At 38.7% G+C, this 16,297-nt stretch overlaps 2 protein-coding genes across 2 annotated transcripts; both read left to right on the forward strand.

Moving 5' to 3' along the window:
- The first annotated feature begins 975 nt into the window (after positions 1-975).
- On the forward strand, positions 976-4,240 carry LOC102709896 (serine/threonine-protein kinase STY13-like). The gene is made up of 6 exons (XM_006664662.2): positions 976-1,459; positions 2,417-2,538; positions 2,640-2,866; positions 2,958-3,135; positions 3,311-3,454; positions 3,711-4,240. Exons 1-6 carry the CDS (start codon positions 1,105-1,107, stop codon positions 3,918-3,920), a joined length of 1,236 nt encoding a protein of 411 aa, XP_006664725.1. The 5' UTR covers positions 976-1,104; the 3' UTR covers positions 3,921-4,240.
- Positions 4,241-5,745: 1,505 nt separating this feature from the next.
- Positions 5,746-12,168, forward strand: LOC102710173 (probable ubiquitin-like-specific protease 2B). Its single transcript, XM_015842874.2, has 14 exons — positions 5,746-6,200; positions 6,394-6,439; positions 6,967-7,055; positions 7,174-7,376; positions 8,175-8,217; positions 8,670-8,758; positions 8,840-8,869; positions 8,954-9,049; positions 9,325-9,427; positions 9,826-9,908; positions 10,037-10,159; positions 10,574-10,682; positions 10,902-11,009; positions 11,116-12,168. Exons 1-14 carry the CDS (start codon positions 5,901-5,903, stop codon positions 11,692-11,694), a joined length of 2,001 nt encoding a protein of 666 aa, XP_015698360.2. The 5' UTR covers positions 5,746-5,900; the 3' UTR covers positions 11,695-12,168.
- The last annotated feature ends 4,129 nt before the right edge of the window (positions 12,169-16,297 follow it).

The following is a 16,297-nucleotide window of genomic DNA, read 5'->3' on the forward strand; positions in this document are numbered from 1 at the left end:
ATATAAAAAATTATAAGTCATGTTTAAAGTTTCTATAATAATAAAGTAGATCGCAAAAAATAAATTAATAATTATGTAAATTTCTTTTATTAAGACTAATTGCTAAATGTAGATCAAAAACAACAGCGTCAGGTAAAAAAGATTGGACTTTTTTAAGGTGGAGCTAAACTGTTCGGTTAGAATTCTGGCTCCAAAAGGTGGGTTAGGAAAAGTGGATATGGGAGCCGAAAACCTGTATAGATTGAATTAACCTTGACACGAACAGAGAGTTTTATTAAGAAACGTTATAAAGTGGATGGGCAGGCACGGCAAAGTTGACAAACGAGGCAGCTGAATTTGTGCGAATTATTTTTTATATATTTTTTCATTAAAACTTTACCAGAAATAGTTTTCTTTGAACAAATTACAAAACTATACCTCAATGTTTAACTATTGGGCGATATATATAAAATACTCACTAGTTGGACAATATATCCGATTGTAGCAAACGTTCGATGGACGACAGTGTTGGCCACATTTTCAAGTAACACCCATAAAACCCACTATTAGGTGTTAAGCGGGCTGCCTGCAAAGTATTTCCACTCATGACTTGATGAGTAGGTGGAGAGGAGGGACAATTTTACATGTAGCTCTACGAGAGTTCTATAAACATTTGTCGCGTCTAACCAGTGAATGTTTATATTATTTATATATATATATATATATATGTATGGCCTAGTTTTGCAAATTCTTCAAACAAAAATATATTTCTATTATTTGATAGAAAAATTAATTTGTGCAATCCCATCCTGGAGATATAAAACGGGCCGCATGTACGTGGCACTCCGGGCCCAACTGCCCTAAGCCCCACCACGCCGCCGTAACCGCCGCCTCCGCTTCTTCCTCCCTCCCGCCGTACGTGCTCGCGGCGCGGCGGACCCCGCGAATCCCGCGCGAGCTCGTTCCCGCTATATCTGGACACCTCCCCAGAAACCCTAACCTACTCCCCCCCACCCCCCACCCCGCGACGCCGCTATTCGGACCTACGTGCTTGCAGGGTAGGCTCGTCGGCTCTCGTCTCGCGCGCGCGCGGCACCGGCACGTACGTACGTACGCACGCACGCGATGGCGTCTAGCAGCACCGTGGTGCCGGAGCTGGAGGAGGAGGAGGCCGCGGCGGCGGCGCTGGGCCGCGTGTACGGTGGCGGCGCCGAGGAGGTGCGTGAGGTGGAGGGCTACGTGCGCGCCGACGAGGTGGACCTCCAGATCCTGGACCTGGAGATCGAGGGCAGGGTGATGGCCGACAGGTTCCGCCGGCTCAACAGCGGCGGCGGAGGCTGGGAGCACGACGGCGACGGCGGCGACAGGCCCAAGGCGGCGTGGGAGATAGACCTCTCCAAGCTGGAGATCGACCACGTCGTGGAGCACGGCGACCACGGCACGCTCTTCCGCGGGAAGTACTACGGCCAGGACGTCGCAGGTATATATGTATCGTCGGCCATGTCGATCGATCGATCTCTATGATACGATCTGATCTCTATCCCCTCGCCGCCGGCCTGCTAGACTGCTGATCTTGTTAAACCCTAATTTAACTAAACCTCTCTGCATGCATACTGGACATATACTTTGTTGAGCTGATCCTATCGATTTACACCTCCGTCGATTTGCTCCTTGTTTAGTGTATTTCAGATTGCGATTGTTTCCTTTTTATACTCACGCGGTGATGCCATATATTACTAATATAATATATTCTAATCAGAGACAAAGTAGTAATTTCCGGTCTCATTTTTTCGCTTCTGCTTTGCTTATACTTACGAGTCAAAATTTAAATTTTCAACTTTAACTTTAAATTTAGAGGTGATTTTATCTTTTTATCGAAGCTTATTTTCCAACCTTGTTTATTAGATCGTTAAGAATACGTATATAAAAGTTTCATAAATTATTTATTGTTTCAAATATGTCATTACCATGATTCCCTTATTTTAATCAATTCTGCGAGACGAATAACATCCTTAAATTGGACGTAGAATCGTTTCCTCATCGGTATATATTGATTTTAATCAATTCTGCGACGAACAACATCCTTAAATTGGACGTAGAATCGCTTCCTCATCGGTGTAGATTGGAGCGTACGTATAGACCAACAAAACAGGTTAGCACAGTTTACTACGAACGTCCAAGAGAAAATTGCTTCCTGAAATTACGTTGGCTATCATCCCTGTATATTTATATAAATATCTTTGTATTGGATGGATGGGAGCAATGTGCATGGATTTGGATCGGAAGTTACTTGCACAATATTATTTTAACTTTGTCATGTGTTACATATTAATTACAAAATAAAACATTGATCGCCTCTTGATGATGTCGAAGAAGGCATGTTATTGTGACTGGACGAAGTAGCTAATATTGCTTTTTTTTTGGGGTGGATATATAGTAAAACTGTTGGATTGGGGCGCAGATGGCTATTCATCGGAAGCCCAAATAGCTCATTTTAGAACATCACTCAAGGAAGTAGTTACTGTTTGGCATGAGCTCGACCACCCGAATATCACAAAGGTGACCATCTCTGTTATTTTCTTCTTTGCATTCATTCGTGCACTTTCGCTGTTTCGGTCCATGGCAAAGGTATTTGAAAATGCAATTTTGTTTCTTTGCAGTTCATCGGTGCATCAATGGGCACATCAAATCTTAATATCCCAGAAAACATTCCAGACCACAGTTCCAAAAAGGGTGCACGCACTGCTCTGCCTGAGAGAGCTTGCTGTGTTGTGGTAGAATATCTCACTGGTGGTACATTGAAACAACACCTCATAAAGCAGTTTAGGAAAAATAAGAAACTTCCATACAGAGAAGTGGTTCGGCTTGCATTGGATTTGGCCAAAGGGTAATTCATCAAGTTTGTCTAAGTGCTTTTCTATCTTCTGAATCCGATGCTTATTAAGCATTCATTCGTTCATTCTATTGTCTTGTTGCAGGCTGAGCTTCCTGCACTCAAAAAAGATTTTGCATCGCGATGTCAAAACTGACAACATGTTGCTCGACCCACAGCTGAACCTTAAGATTGCTGATTTTGGTGTTGCTCGTGTCGTTGAGGCTCAGGATCCCAAGGATCTGACAGGCACGACTGGAACACTTGGTTACATGGCCCCAGAGGTATATGCACTGCCCCATCGCTGTTCAGACTTCTCCTCGAGAATGCACATCCAGATTTTGCACTATCCCACCTGTATTTTGTAAATTCCTTTCTCCATGTTAAAATTTCAACATCATGTTTATTGCATTTGAAACCATTCATCCATTCTTAATTTTGAAACTCCATCATATTCAGGTGCTTGCTGGAAAGCCATACAACAGAAAGTGCGATGTTTACAGCTTCGGCATCTGCTTATGGGAAATCTACTGTTGTGACATGCCCTATGGACCCCACGCAGACCTCAGCTTTGCAGACCTCTCATCTGCTGTTGTCCATCAGGTATCATTAAGCAAACTTATTCTCAAAACAATATTTAAGCAAACTTGTTTAATCTCATCTGAACTCTACTTCTGTACTGCAACAAAATTACTCTTGTATCATACAAGTTCTCTTGTACCCTCTTGTACCCTGCATTGACTGCATTGCATTGCCATCTTATGATCCTTTATGTATTTTGTTGGGTTGGTCTTGGTCAGAATAACAAAATTACTCTTTACTAGAATCATTTGTGTTCATTTGTGTTGTATTCGGTCAGAATCTGCGGCCGGAGATGCCGAAACGCTGCCCGAGCGCAATGGCGAGCATCATGACGAAATGCTGGGACGCCAACCCGGACGTCCGGCCGGAGATGGAGGAGGTGGTGCGGCTCCTGGAGGACCTGGACACTACCAAGGGCGGCGGCGGCATGGCGCCGGACGGGACGAGGCTCGGGTGCTTCTGCTTCTTCAGACCCCGTGGCGCATAGGATCCACTGTTCAAATCTTGTGTTATTCTTTCTTGCAGTGTGCACTATCCTTAATTAGGCAGCTAACCGCTATTGTGTTTTGGATCCTGTATTCCTGTTACCAACAAAAGCAGCAATCTTTAGGAGATTGTCTTTATTTTTCTTTTTTCTTTTTTTCCTAGGTGGAAGAGATTATTTGTTACAGCTCCTTTGCTTTGAGATATTTGCATCGAAGCAAGGATTTGATAAGTTGCTCTTTTTTTTTAAAAAAAAAACCTTTTACCGTCAGCTAGACTGGTAACATACTAGTATCTCTAGATGCTATTACTAAAATTTTACGCCAAAAATTTAGTACATATAGAAATATCTTTTCGAGTGTGTTTGGTTGGACCAATAGGGCTTGACGTAGGATGATCGCTGGGTGTATGGTGGCCACTAAAAAATACTACCTCCATTTTATAATATAAGATGTGTGACTTTTTTTGTTATAATGTTTGACCACTCGTCTTATTAAAAAAATGGTACAAATGTAAAAAATGACAAGTCATATTTAAAGTTTTTTTTGATAATAAAGTAAGTCACAAGCAAAATAAAAGATATTTTCATATTTTTTTGAATAAAATAAATGGTTAAACATTATAAGTAAAAAAGTTAAACATTTTATATTATGAAACGGAAGGAGTAATATGCTAGAGGAGTAAATCTTTCTGATCTAGCCGATATAGCCATCTATGTTTTGGTCCTGATGATGCGGCCTATCTTGATTGATTGCGGTGGGCATAATTTTCTGTTAGCAAACTTTAAATGATTTTCCCATATAAACCTTTTATCCAATGTGTGATATGATTACACAGTTATATTAATTACAACTAAATCAGATCCTGAATGATTATATTTTATTGAACATATATATAAACTTATCTCATCTATGTTATTGAGATGAGTCATCTCATCTATGCAAATTAAACCAAAAATTAAATAACCATATCCAATAAATACTCTATCCTCTCATAAACCAAACAAACCCTTCCCTAGAACTCTCTGACTGCCGTTGTCGGTAGGCCAGAATAATTGGGCCCGAGCGAGAATTCGCAGGTGTGTTGGGCCTGGACTGTATTTCCACGAAGTTGGCCCAAGAAGCGAATGGGAGCCCAACAAAAAATATACCGTATAATTACTTTCCCCGTATACTTGGTATTTTCAATGCGCGGATATTAAGCATATAAATCAATTATAAAATACTTGAACAAAAAAGGCTCTGTTTTTGGGATAGCTGCAAATAGACAAAACGATGGGCTCTACTTCTATTTTCACGATGACATTATTTTCAGCCTTTGTAGTTCAAGCGAAATCCTTCACTTTATTTTACTTAGCCTAGCGATTTAAAAAGATAAAAAGAAAATCCTGGAAAATAAACCACTTTAAATTATCCCAAAATTAAGTTTTGAAAACCAAAATTTTGCGTTTGAAGTGGCGAGTTCGTTTAAGGAAGGAAATGCAAGAACATAATTTGTATATCATAGTACCATACATATCAGATTAAATTTGATCAAATATGTGTAGATATGGACATGCCGGTAATCCAAGACCATTACCGTTTGGTAGTTGCACCTGCTTATATAAGATAAAATTAAGATTTTAGAACTCAATCTTGAATTTAATTTTATGTTTCTTCATATAATTTAATTTTAATTTCTACTTTTACGTTACTATAGCATTAAACGAATATATAAAAAAAATACTTGTAAATTATTTTACGTTTGCAAAAAAGGAAAAAAAAAGGGTTTTGCTTTCCCAGGATGGGCGCCCAAATTCCAAAACCAATCTTGCGGCGGAAGCTGCTACCGCTTTTTGTAGGCGAGAGCAGGTGAATCGGGCGGCAACGCGACCTCCCCCAATTTTTTCCTTCTTCTTCCCAACCCCTTCGGTTTCCACCCCCCCAAAACCCCCAATCTCCTCGCCCTCCATCGCCGATCGCCGCCGGCGGCGGCGGCGGCGGCGATGGGACGCCCGATCAAGATCGACTGGCCGGAGATGTTGGCGACCGCACCCTCCCCCCGCCGCCGCGGCGGCCGTGATGATGACGACGTGGAGGTCAGCTTCGTCTCGACCTCGCGGCGGGCGGCGAGGACGGAGGAGGAGGAGGCGGAGGTGATGGTGCGGAAGGGGAACGGGGAGATGCGGCCGGCGATCGCTTCCGCCGGACGCCTGCGCCGCCCGTTCGAGCGGATGCTCCGCGACGGCGGGGAGGGGAGCAGCAGCAGCCGCCGCGGCCGCGGGATCGACCCTGCCGCCGCCAAGGTAGCGTCGCGCGCGTGTGGTCGGGCTGGAGTGGACTCCGCTGTCGATTTTGTTATTTCCCCCATCGGATTGGGGTGTTTGATCACCACCCCACATTTGAGGAGCAATTAGTGGCATCCGTGTAAAATATTAGCGTGCATTTCTGGATTATGTTTATTGGTTAGGTCTCTAAACATTGCATTTTTTTTTGTAGGATGGAGATGGTCGTCATTCTGCCGCACACGACGTTTTTAGTTTCGGTATGATCTTCATGCTCAGTGCCGGTGCTGTTTTCTAGGCTTATACAGCAATGCCAGCAGAATGATCAGGGGCTTTCTGTTCATCTGCTATATGAAGAGTGAATTTATCGTGGAAAATGCATTCGGTTAGTCAGAGGAGGAAGGGACTGACAGGGCTTTCGGCTCTGTTCCACTTTATTGGTTATCCTTTACTATTAAACTATATGCCCCATCAAGATAATACGGACTGCAGTTTTTGGGGAAAAAAACTTATGACCATGGTAAACATTATCATGATTGGCTGTTTGCCGTACAGTGAAATAAAATCCACGCTGCTCTTCTTATCGAAGGGTGCATGAAACTACAAATAAACAGAGTTTAAGGACATCGACAATATTCATTTTTGCATATATGTTTAATTTAGGGATAATAATCATGGCAATGAGAGATCATTTCCATTTCTTGTTATCATCTTGTATCCTCTCAAGACAAAAGGTACATTCCAATCTACTGTTAACGATGTTTTATACACCTATGCGGGTTTGCAGATACTGAAGATCAGCTTGGGGAAAATGCATCTCGCAGGTTCTATGGAAAATCAGTGCCCCTTTGTTCTACAAAGGAGAACTATGGTCAGGTATACAGTAACGTGGTAGCATCATTTTGTTTTTTTTTCTTGTCTTTTTTGTGGGGGTAGGGGAGCACAGTTCTACAGATATGCCTTGGTAATCAGGATGAGATATTTTCCAATGCAGCTAGGTATTGAAACACGCAGAAGTTTAAGACAAATTGGACAGCGCAAACCCATTTCAGTGGATAAGATGTACTCGACCAAACCGTGTCCATCAACTTTATCTGGGCATAAACTGAGAGTCCATGCCATTGATCCAGATGAGAAAGCTGATAATGAAAAACCCCAACCAAGTAAAATGTACAATTTCAGAGATTCTACTAAGAGGTATGCATCAATCTCTGCTAAGCTGTTTAGATTCCTTGTTCAACCTGAGCTGCATGTTGTCAATAATTTTACCCTAAAATTACATGTAAGTAACCAAACTAATAAGTATGCTTGCTTTAATTTCTCCTCATGTTACATGATGAAAATGCACAGATATTAGAGAAATTCCTAGTCGCTTCTGTTCAATCATAGATGACAGTGATTTTTTTTTGACGTCTTTTTTGGAAACCCCCTATTAGTAAGGAAATATTTTTGAAACATTATGTATTTGCTATGATGGGTTCATTCTGTTTTGTAGCATTGCTATACATGTTATTGTTATAGAGTTTTGAAGACAGAGATCTCAAGAACCTTTATTCCTTTCAATGAGATCTGTAACAGTCATATATCTTTGATCGATGTAGAGTTCATACATGTACTATTCTGTGTTCAGCAACATTATTATGTTTAGTAGCATTGCTATGCATGATTCTATTTAGAGAAAAAGAAAAACAATGCCATCTCTTATGCTTCTCTAGTCCAGTATATGGAAATTATTAACTTTTTGGTCTTACATAATGATAAAAGTATTTTAGAACCACTAGTAACTTTGTTACTCCCATTTGATATTGATTGATTGATATACACCATTGAATTGATATATTGGAATCTAATTTCTGGTGGAATCTTCTCTAGTGTGAGAAAATATTGCTGGTATCTCATATCGCTTTTTCATATATCAGCATGATGCATTGTCATGTTAATTATGTGCTAGATTGTTCGCTCAAGGCAAAAGTCCTCTTCAATTCTTCTGTGCAGGAGGAAAGAAAAACATCAGGCGTGTCTTCCTGATCTTAAAAAGGTGGGTATGCTGATAAGTGATAAAGCATCTATAGAACTATGATCCTATTTTTTCTGAAGGTTTTTGGTCCATACAAACTACTATATTTCCCTACTGATCCATTGAATGCTTGAACACTGTATATTCATTTTGTATCAATAGCTAAAAGTTCAAATCAAACAACAAATATTTATTTCTTTTCCATGGTGTGCATAACTGACCACATTATGTTTGCCAGACTTCACCAACTGTATGATAACTGAGTGGTTGGTGATGTCTGTTGTTGCAATATACATTCATTTAATATTTAATAGTTTTTCCATTCTAATAAATTCTTTGCTCAGGGATTAAGTCACTGTACGAGTGAAAACCATATACTTACTATTATTATGTACTAGTAGCTCAGTAGTAGTTTTATCTTAATACCACATTCAAGTTTAAATTTTCATAAATTAAATTATTTGACCTATCAGGTTCAGGACGTGGTTCTCTTGGATGATGAAGATGTGCAGCCTGAGGGACAAGTGGAAGGACAAGTAGACTGTGTGATGCATGACAGATGGTATGTGTCTCTATGAAATGGTGTTGTTGTGTACTTTCAAGCTAAGATTTCGATTTGTGTAACTCAAGAACCATGTTTCAGGAACGAGGCCAAAATTTACTACCCATCAAGGTGAACGTCTTGCATTCTTTTTGAAAGTTTTGATTTCATAGTATTGTTGTTTTTCTTATGTTGTTAATGTTATTATGTGAACAGAGATGATCCAGAAGCTGTAGAGCTCAGCAGCTCAGATATTAAATGTCTTGATCCTGGGGTATATTTGTCATCGCCAGTGATAAACTTCTACATTCAGTAAGAATATACCTTGCTATCTTTTAAGTTGGAGCTTTGTACCATTCTAATATCTTAATTCCGCATGATTTGTCTTGATGCTCAAAGTCTTGTTGCCATTTGACATTTAAATATACAAAACAAAGTCAAGATATTTAAAATGATATGCATCCTTAATCATTCTAGCTGCACAAAAAATATGAGTGCTGCATACAATTAGGACTCCTGAATTCGGATTTTATTGCACTCTATATAAATATGGTTAGTTTACTGTTTTCAACATAATGCTCTGACAGGTACATCAAGAGGACCAAACTGTGTAATGATGATTGCAGAGGCAAATTCTACATATTTAACACATATTTCTATAGCAAGCTTGAAGAAGCTTTGTTGGGGAAGGTACTATTGTGTCTCATTAACTCTATGTTTTCTTCCGAATGTGTTTCTTATGATGCAAAAAAGGAAGGATAATTGAAGTGTGGTTGCCATGAGTGTTTCTTTTGTATTAGTTTGGAGTATAAACCTTCATCTCTTCCTCCTCATCAGAAGCAGTATGAAGAATACCACTTCTGTAATTTAGTTGCGCCAACATTGTAGTACCACTTCTGTATTGTAGTTGCGCCAACATATTAGTACCCAGATTCTATCTCAGTTTTTTCTTTGCCTTCTCATATATGTACTGTTATATGCCTTCTGTGATTCGTTATCTCATTTTGCTTCTCAGTGTTGTATTATCTTCACATGATAATGTCGCACTGAAATATTATATATGTGTTTCAATTGGTTGTTGGTTCTAGGGCAAGTTTGTGAAATTGAGAAGATGGTGGAAAGGTGCCAATATATATCACACATCATATATCATCTTGCCAATCCATGGAACGTAAGTTGCTGCTCATACGGATAAACCCCAGCATTATATGTTACCACTAGAATGCCTTTAATGCCACACTTTATGTAGTTATTAACAGTAATGCTTAAATTTATGATGAATTGCTTGCATTTAATCAGGGCACATTGGAGCTTGATAATCATCTGCATTCCTTCCAAAGCAAGTAATTCAGGGCCGATCATACTTCATCTGGACTCCCTACAGCTGCATTCAAGTGCTAAGATCTTTGACACAGTTGGGAGGTGTGTGACTGATCTCACTACTGACAACTGATCATTTATTTTTCTTCAATGCGAGTGTCAAAAATTCTGCTTTTATGCTACCCCTATTTTGTGGATAACTTATCTTAGAGCAAGTTCAATAGTATAGTCAACTACTAGTCCAATTTATCTATAGCCAATCTAATAGCCAATGCATATAATAGTTAGCTACAAAACATCAATACATGGTCCCGCATGTCATATACACATTTAGTCTTGGAACCCGTGTAGCTGGCTACAAATTAGTAGCCCACTCCTCTTCTCTCTCCCCTCTTATATCTTTAAAATATGCTTATAGCTGGCTTATAGCCTGCTATTGTACCTGCTCTTATACTAAGTTCTAGCTCAAGTGACCTCCTTTCATAATTCTGATGTTGTCAACTCTACATGTTATAGATACCTTAAAGAAGAATGGTGCCATCTAGGGAAAAATCCTCCTGGCATTTCAATTTCAGAGACAATATGGGAGGATCTCCCAAGTCATATACAGAAGGAGAAAGTTCAGGTGAGCCCTTGTTAGACATGTGATGTACAAATAGTATTAATCAATTAACACCCTAATAGAAGGTTACGGTACAGTTCTGTTGTGCTTGTCAGGCTGCTTGCAAGTTGAACTTTTGTGTCGAATAGTTGTTCAGATTACAGTTATGTTGCAAGCCTGCATCAAACACTTGGATATTTTTGCACTTAATTTCAACTTTTACAGAATCTTTACTCCTGCCAGGTTCCACAGCAGAGGAACGAGTATGACTGTGGTATCTTCATGCTTTATTATATTGAACGATTTATAAGAGAGGCACCAGAAAGATTCACAAGAGATAATCTTGGCATGGTTAGTGGCTGCATCACTTTTCTGTACTTGTTCCTTGTAGCACTTCATATGTTTAGATTTCAGTTGTTTTTAAAATTTTAACACCGAGGTTGTAATTGTTATACAGTTTAGTCGTAGTTGGTTCGAGCCTGAAGATGCTTCTGAGCTAAGACAGAGAATACGAGAACTACTGCTTGAAGAACTTGAAAGTGCCAGGCTGGATGATGCTTTGTCAGAGGCAGGGGCATCTGACCGATCCGATAACGAAGAAGAAGAAGATGCCATAAGGGGTGGAGAATCAGAAGCAGCAGCATCTCCTGATAGTTCAGAAATGATAGTAGAGGGTGGAGACACAATCATAAGTAACGAATACATCAAGGAGGCTGCAGCATCAGGAGAAGCAACTTCTAGCATCTGCAGAAGTGCTGAGAAGCTCACAGGCTGTGTTCTTTCAGAAGAAGCTACATTGTCAGATAGCGTGAAGGATGATGAAGAAGATACCACAAAAGCAGATCCTGTTAGCTCACAAAATGAAGACGACATTATATTTTTATCCACTGGCACATGGAAAACCAATGAAGAGAACACGCATAAACAGCAAGAGCCAGAGATATGTTTCGACAGCTCCGACAGTGAGATGGACGATGTGAAGATCATAGAAGCTCCAAGCCAAAGAACTAACAAGCAAAAGTGTTGCATCTTTTGACACAAAGGTCTCATGCGGTCATACCTCAACATCTGTTTCATTTCCAGGATGATGGAGAAACATGACAGATGCTTACCTCATGAAAGAATCTTGAGGTTCAAGTGGGTGACAAGATGATTTCAGCCAGGTGCCTGATCCAACATCTCAACTGGATGACAGTAGGTGAATCAAAGTAGAACGGGTAGAGGTGGTAATCTCCCTCTTATCTCCCTACTCTTGCTCTTGTCTAGTATGGCACTAGTAACTTTTTGGCAGCATAGGCCATGGGCGTAGGCATGGGTAGTGTACAGTGTATAGACCAAAGCGTATAGCTCAGAATGCAAAGTTCTATATGGACGCAAGCTGCTCATACGTTCCTTTACGAGATAAGCTATTCAAATACAAATACTTGCAGCATGTTTTCTGAGGCGGCGTGATGTATATATCTTATTTTTCTTTGATAAAACTATATATTCTTGTGCCCATGAATTTACTCCCCGCTTGCCTTGCATTTTCTTACATGCATACATTAGATGAATCAGATCAGTGCTAGTAGTCTTTCTTTAAGTGCAGCAGCAAAATATAAGCAGCTATCCTGCCCCAGTGTTGGTGCATGTCAACTGGAGCAGAATGGATATGCAGCCATGAGCCGACATCACAACTGTAATTTTCACATGGTGGGGGTTGAAAAAAAACAAATGGTGGGTAAAAGTAGCAGAGATATCGGGGACTAATGATTCAAACAATTTAGAGAAATGTGGCACAAAATGTCGCATACAGAAGCAAAATGTCACCAATCAGAATCGTAGACCCATCTGTAAACTTCCACATCTGTAAACTTCCACATGTGCTACCTAAACATTTTCTATATCGAATAACCTATACTTGTTAACCTTTTATATTAAAAACCTCAAAATCAACTTCATATTTATTGTTGATAATTTAAATTTTGCTTATTAGTAAACATATAAGTGAAAAGATAGGGATAAAAGATTCTATGTATTTTCTTTGCCGGCCCCAAAATAAGTCTATTTTCTAGTTTAAATTTGAAATAAAAAATATAATTATTTTAAGATGGATAAAGTATAAAGTTTCTGCTCGAAACGAAGTTGGATCCACATTAGAAACGACATATGCGCACATTAGAGACAGAAATATGCGTGTGGGGCTTATTAGCCAGAATTGACATATTGAAAAAGCCAAAGGATGGTGGCCTATTTTTCAAAGTCTATCATCTTCACCTTTTTATTTATGTTTATGTTTATAAGCTAAAATTTAAAATTTTAACCTTCAACGTGAAAGTTGATCTTGGGTTTCTCATTGAATTTTATTTTTCAGCACTGCCTTTTAGATTGCTAAAAGTGTATATAAAAGTTTTATTTGGAAATTATTTTCTGTTTACAAATATACAGTTTGGCATAAAAAAAACAATCGCCCCCTATAAAGAAAGTTAAATATAACTTTACAAACTTTGGACACAAGTGGCCATGCATATTATTAATTCTTTTATTACAAGATAACATATTGAAATACTTTCAGTATGTTTAAAATTCCGAAGGCAATATGATATATACAGCATATTCTTTTTCTTTGATATGACCATATCCCTTCTCCATAAGTACTTACAAATCTTATTCCTTCTCCAAAAATGCTGGCGAATTTGTTCCCCTTTTGTTTATCACGTTGATTCCTTTTTTTATTCAGGGTTATTAATCAGATCATTGTTTGGACAGACGTCTGTCCAAACTCTAATTTGTAGCCAGGGACATGGCTTTTTTACCGTCCTTTAAAAGTATCTTAGGTATCAAGAATTTAGTATAAATTTTTGGTACCCTCAAGATACAGCACTTTTTAGGTACAAATTTTAGTAAAATGTGTGGTATTTTAAGATACTTTTTCAATAATAGTAAAAGAGCTCCAGGGAGTATCATTAACCGTACTTAATTTGGTTCATCTTTGGATGGATTCTTGCAGCTAAACTGAACCTTTTCTTAAACACCATTGCATGCCCATCAAGATTGGGTCGCCAAAGCAGCTGCCAGTGGACGATCATGCATGCGACGATCATCTAAAAGATTAAGCTGGCGATAAGAACAATCCATCAATTCGGATGTTGCATATATTATTGTTGAGAAACGGCAGATATGATGCTGAAGATAATGTAGTTTTAGACCGAGCTAGGAAACGCATTTAGGCTTCATCACTTTGTGCTAAAGCAACCAAAGTTAAGCTGGCTATACGCTTTTGCTTGCTAATGCACAGGGGATTGGTTTAACAAAGACTTAGCCTCTCACTTTTAACAAATCAATCATACTCTTAATCACCCCTGCTGCTGGAATGCAGGAGCAGACGACGTTTCTGCCTTCCTGAAGCAACCAGCCAAAGTGATGCAATCACAGGTGTTATGGTGATTGCTGCTGTTTTCTCATCATGCACGTCTCTCCTCCTTTCTTTCTGGAAATTACATGTAGTCACAGGAAAAATGCCCTACTCTGTCAACAACTAATGACCTTCTTCTTCTTCTTCTTCTTCTTCTTCTTCTTCTTCTTCTTCTTCTTCTTCTTCTTCTTCTTCTTCTTCTTCTTCTTCTTCTTCACTCTCAAACTCACCTTAAGCATGTCAATCTGTATGCTGCTATCTTCGTCCTAAAATATTGTTGAGATGCAAAACCAAATTCTCTTATACTCCCTCCATCCCCAATTCTCGGTATAAGTGCATTTCTAACACTGCAGACATAAAATAGGTATAAAAATAATTTAAATATTCATCATTAAATAAGAAAATAATATAAAGTGAGAGATAGATGAGAGTAAAATAGATAGAGATTTAAATAGGTGATTGATGGTTCAACTAGTACTCTACAAATACACTCTTTAGGTACAAATTTAAATTCTAAAATGTATTTATTATAGAACGAAAATAACATTTTAGGACAAAGACAACTTAAGATAACATGCAATGGTTAAGTAGGAAGGTGACCTAACCTGATCATCCACCGCTGCCGTAAATGGCACATAACGTGTGACACTACATCTCTCAATCATATCAAATCAAGTAAGGACTAGTTAAATTCCTATGAAAAAAAATCTCAATCAATTCCATGCAGTACCAATTTGAAACTCCTTCCTAACAAGTACTAGTAGTACTCCTTAATACTTGTACTTTGCCAAAAATTCGGCAACTTTTTGGAAAGAGGTATTCTGTTCTGAAGCAAGCCTTCCAAAACACTACGGTGATTTGTTTACTTTGATCTTAATTAATTTAGAATCAAACCAACATACCCCTGATTGCTTTGATCTTAATTACTTCAACGTGCGCATCATTTTCGGTGCTTCCTCCAAGCTACTTGCACTTTTGCAGAATGCTAGCAGCTTCTGAACTTGTTCAAGAATCAGAAACATGGCCAGGTACGATGAACCTGTCATGCTGTCACTTTTCTTGCTCTGTCATGTGTGTTCTTCATCAAGGACGCATGAATTTCATATAAAACAACTTGACTTTATTTTTTTTTGTAAAAAATAGCAACCCATCCTTTAAATAGGGCTTTATTGCTCCTGTTATTGTCAAAAGATATCAATTTTTTTTTGTTTTTTTGCCGAAGAAAAGCGAATTGTAGTGCAGTGACACAGTGACATAGATATGCATGACCACCGTGACAAATTGATCAATAGTATGCAAGTTTTCAATGTCAGTAAACTTCATCGAAAATCTTTTATATGGTTTTATATGCCAGTGAATATTTAGGTATGTAAGAAAAAAACTGTTTTTTAGAAACATGGCAAGAACATGACTGTAGGATAATAAACTTGCCTACATCACCTCAATGGAAATGACAGATACAGGCTGGAGAAACTCCAAAAGTGTGGTAGTTGGCAGCCACAAAGAACCCATCCAAACCTAGTATGATGATAAGCAGCTTTCAGTGCCACACATGGAGGGCTCTAGTTCAATCCTCGCAATTTGTAATTCTATAATTTCTTTCACCGGTTACCAACCCATCTTGTGTAATGACTAAGCTCACATCAAACAGAATTTATTCTTACAGAAATTTGAAATCAGACGTCGTCAACCTAATATACAAAATGAAATAGGTTTGATGAATTTCAAACCTATGGTAAATCTATATGCACAAGTACTCTTAGCTAAGTCGAAATTCGTATATAGCCAAAATTTACTGCCCGTTTCTTTTCCATAGAACTTAGTCTCTCTTTTCTTTGAAAACTATAGACGTCGTTCAATATAAGCACAAAATTTTCACATAAATATAGAATACCACTCCCTCTATAGCAAGAAATGTAACAATACTTAAATCTTATTTCAAAATACAACAACTTCTTTGTCAACTTTGTTGTCTCAACCAACTGCAACCATCTCTCGTAGAATTTCTCCATATACCTTTCGGTATGAACCAATTATAACTATCCTCGTTTGACTTTATCTTATTGTAAAACCCGTAAAACACTTAGAATATCAATTAATTAGATATGCATATGTAATTTAAAATAAAATAGAACAAAGAGATAATACACACATTAATACATCATTACGGCAAGATGATCAGATAGGGGGATAGGCATAAACCCTCCCTCCCTCTGGTCGTGTCAGCAGCCGAACCCAACAACAG

The sequence above is a fragment of the Oryza brachyantha genome, chromosome 12 (assembly GCF_000231095.2).
Source record: "Oryza brachyantha chromosome 12, ObraRS2, whole genome shotgun sequence".
Taxonomy (NCBI): Eukaryota; Viridiplantae; Streptophyta; class Magnoliopsida; order Poales; family Poaceae; genus Oryza; species Oryza brachyantha.

Excerpts from the sequence above, each read along its gene's own strand:
- LOC102710173 (XM_015842874.2), top strand. The coding sequence starts at position 5,901 with ATGGGACGCCCGATCAAGATCGACTGGCCGGAGATGTTGGCGACCGCA. Across the intron at positions 6,440-6,966 it reads ACACGACGTTTTTAGTTTCG|ATACTGAAGATCAGCTTGGG; the intron begins GTATGATCTTCA and ends GCGGGTTTGCAG. Across the intron at positions 10,683-10,901 it reads TACAGAAGGAGAAAGTTCAG|GTTCCACAGCAGAGGAACGA; the intron begins GTGAGCCCTTGT and ends TACTCCTGCCAG.
- LOC102709896 (XM_006664662.2), top strand. The coding sequence starts at position 1,105 with ATGGCGTCTAGCAGCACCGTGGTGCCGGAGCTGGAGGAGGAGGAGGCC. Across the intron at positions 2,539-2,639 it reads ACCACCCGAATATCACAAAG|TTCATCGGTGCATCAATGGG; the intron begins GTGACCATCTCT and ends GTTTCTTTGCAG. Across the intron at positions 2,867-2,957 it reads GCATTGGATTTGGCCAAAGG|GCTGAGCTTCCTGCACTCAA; the intron begins GTAATTCATCAA and ends GTCTTGTTGCAG.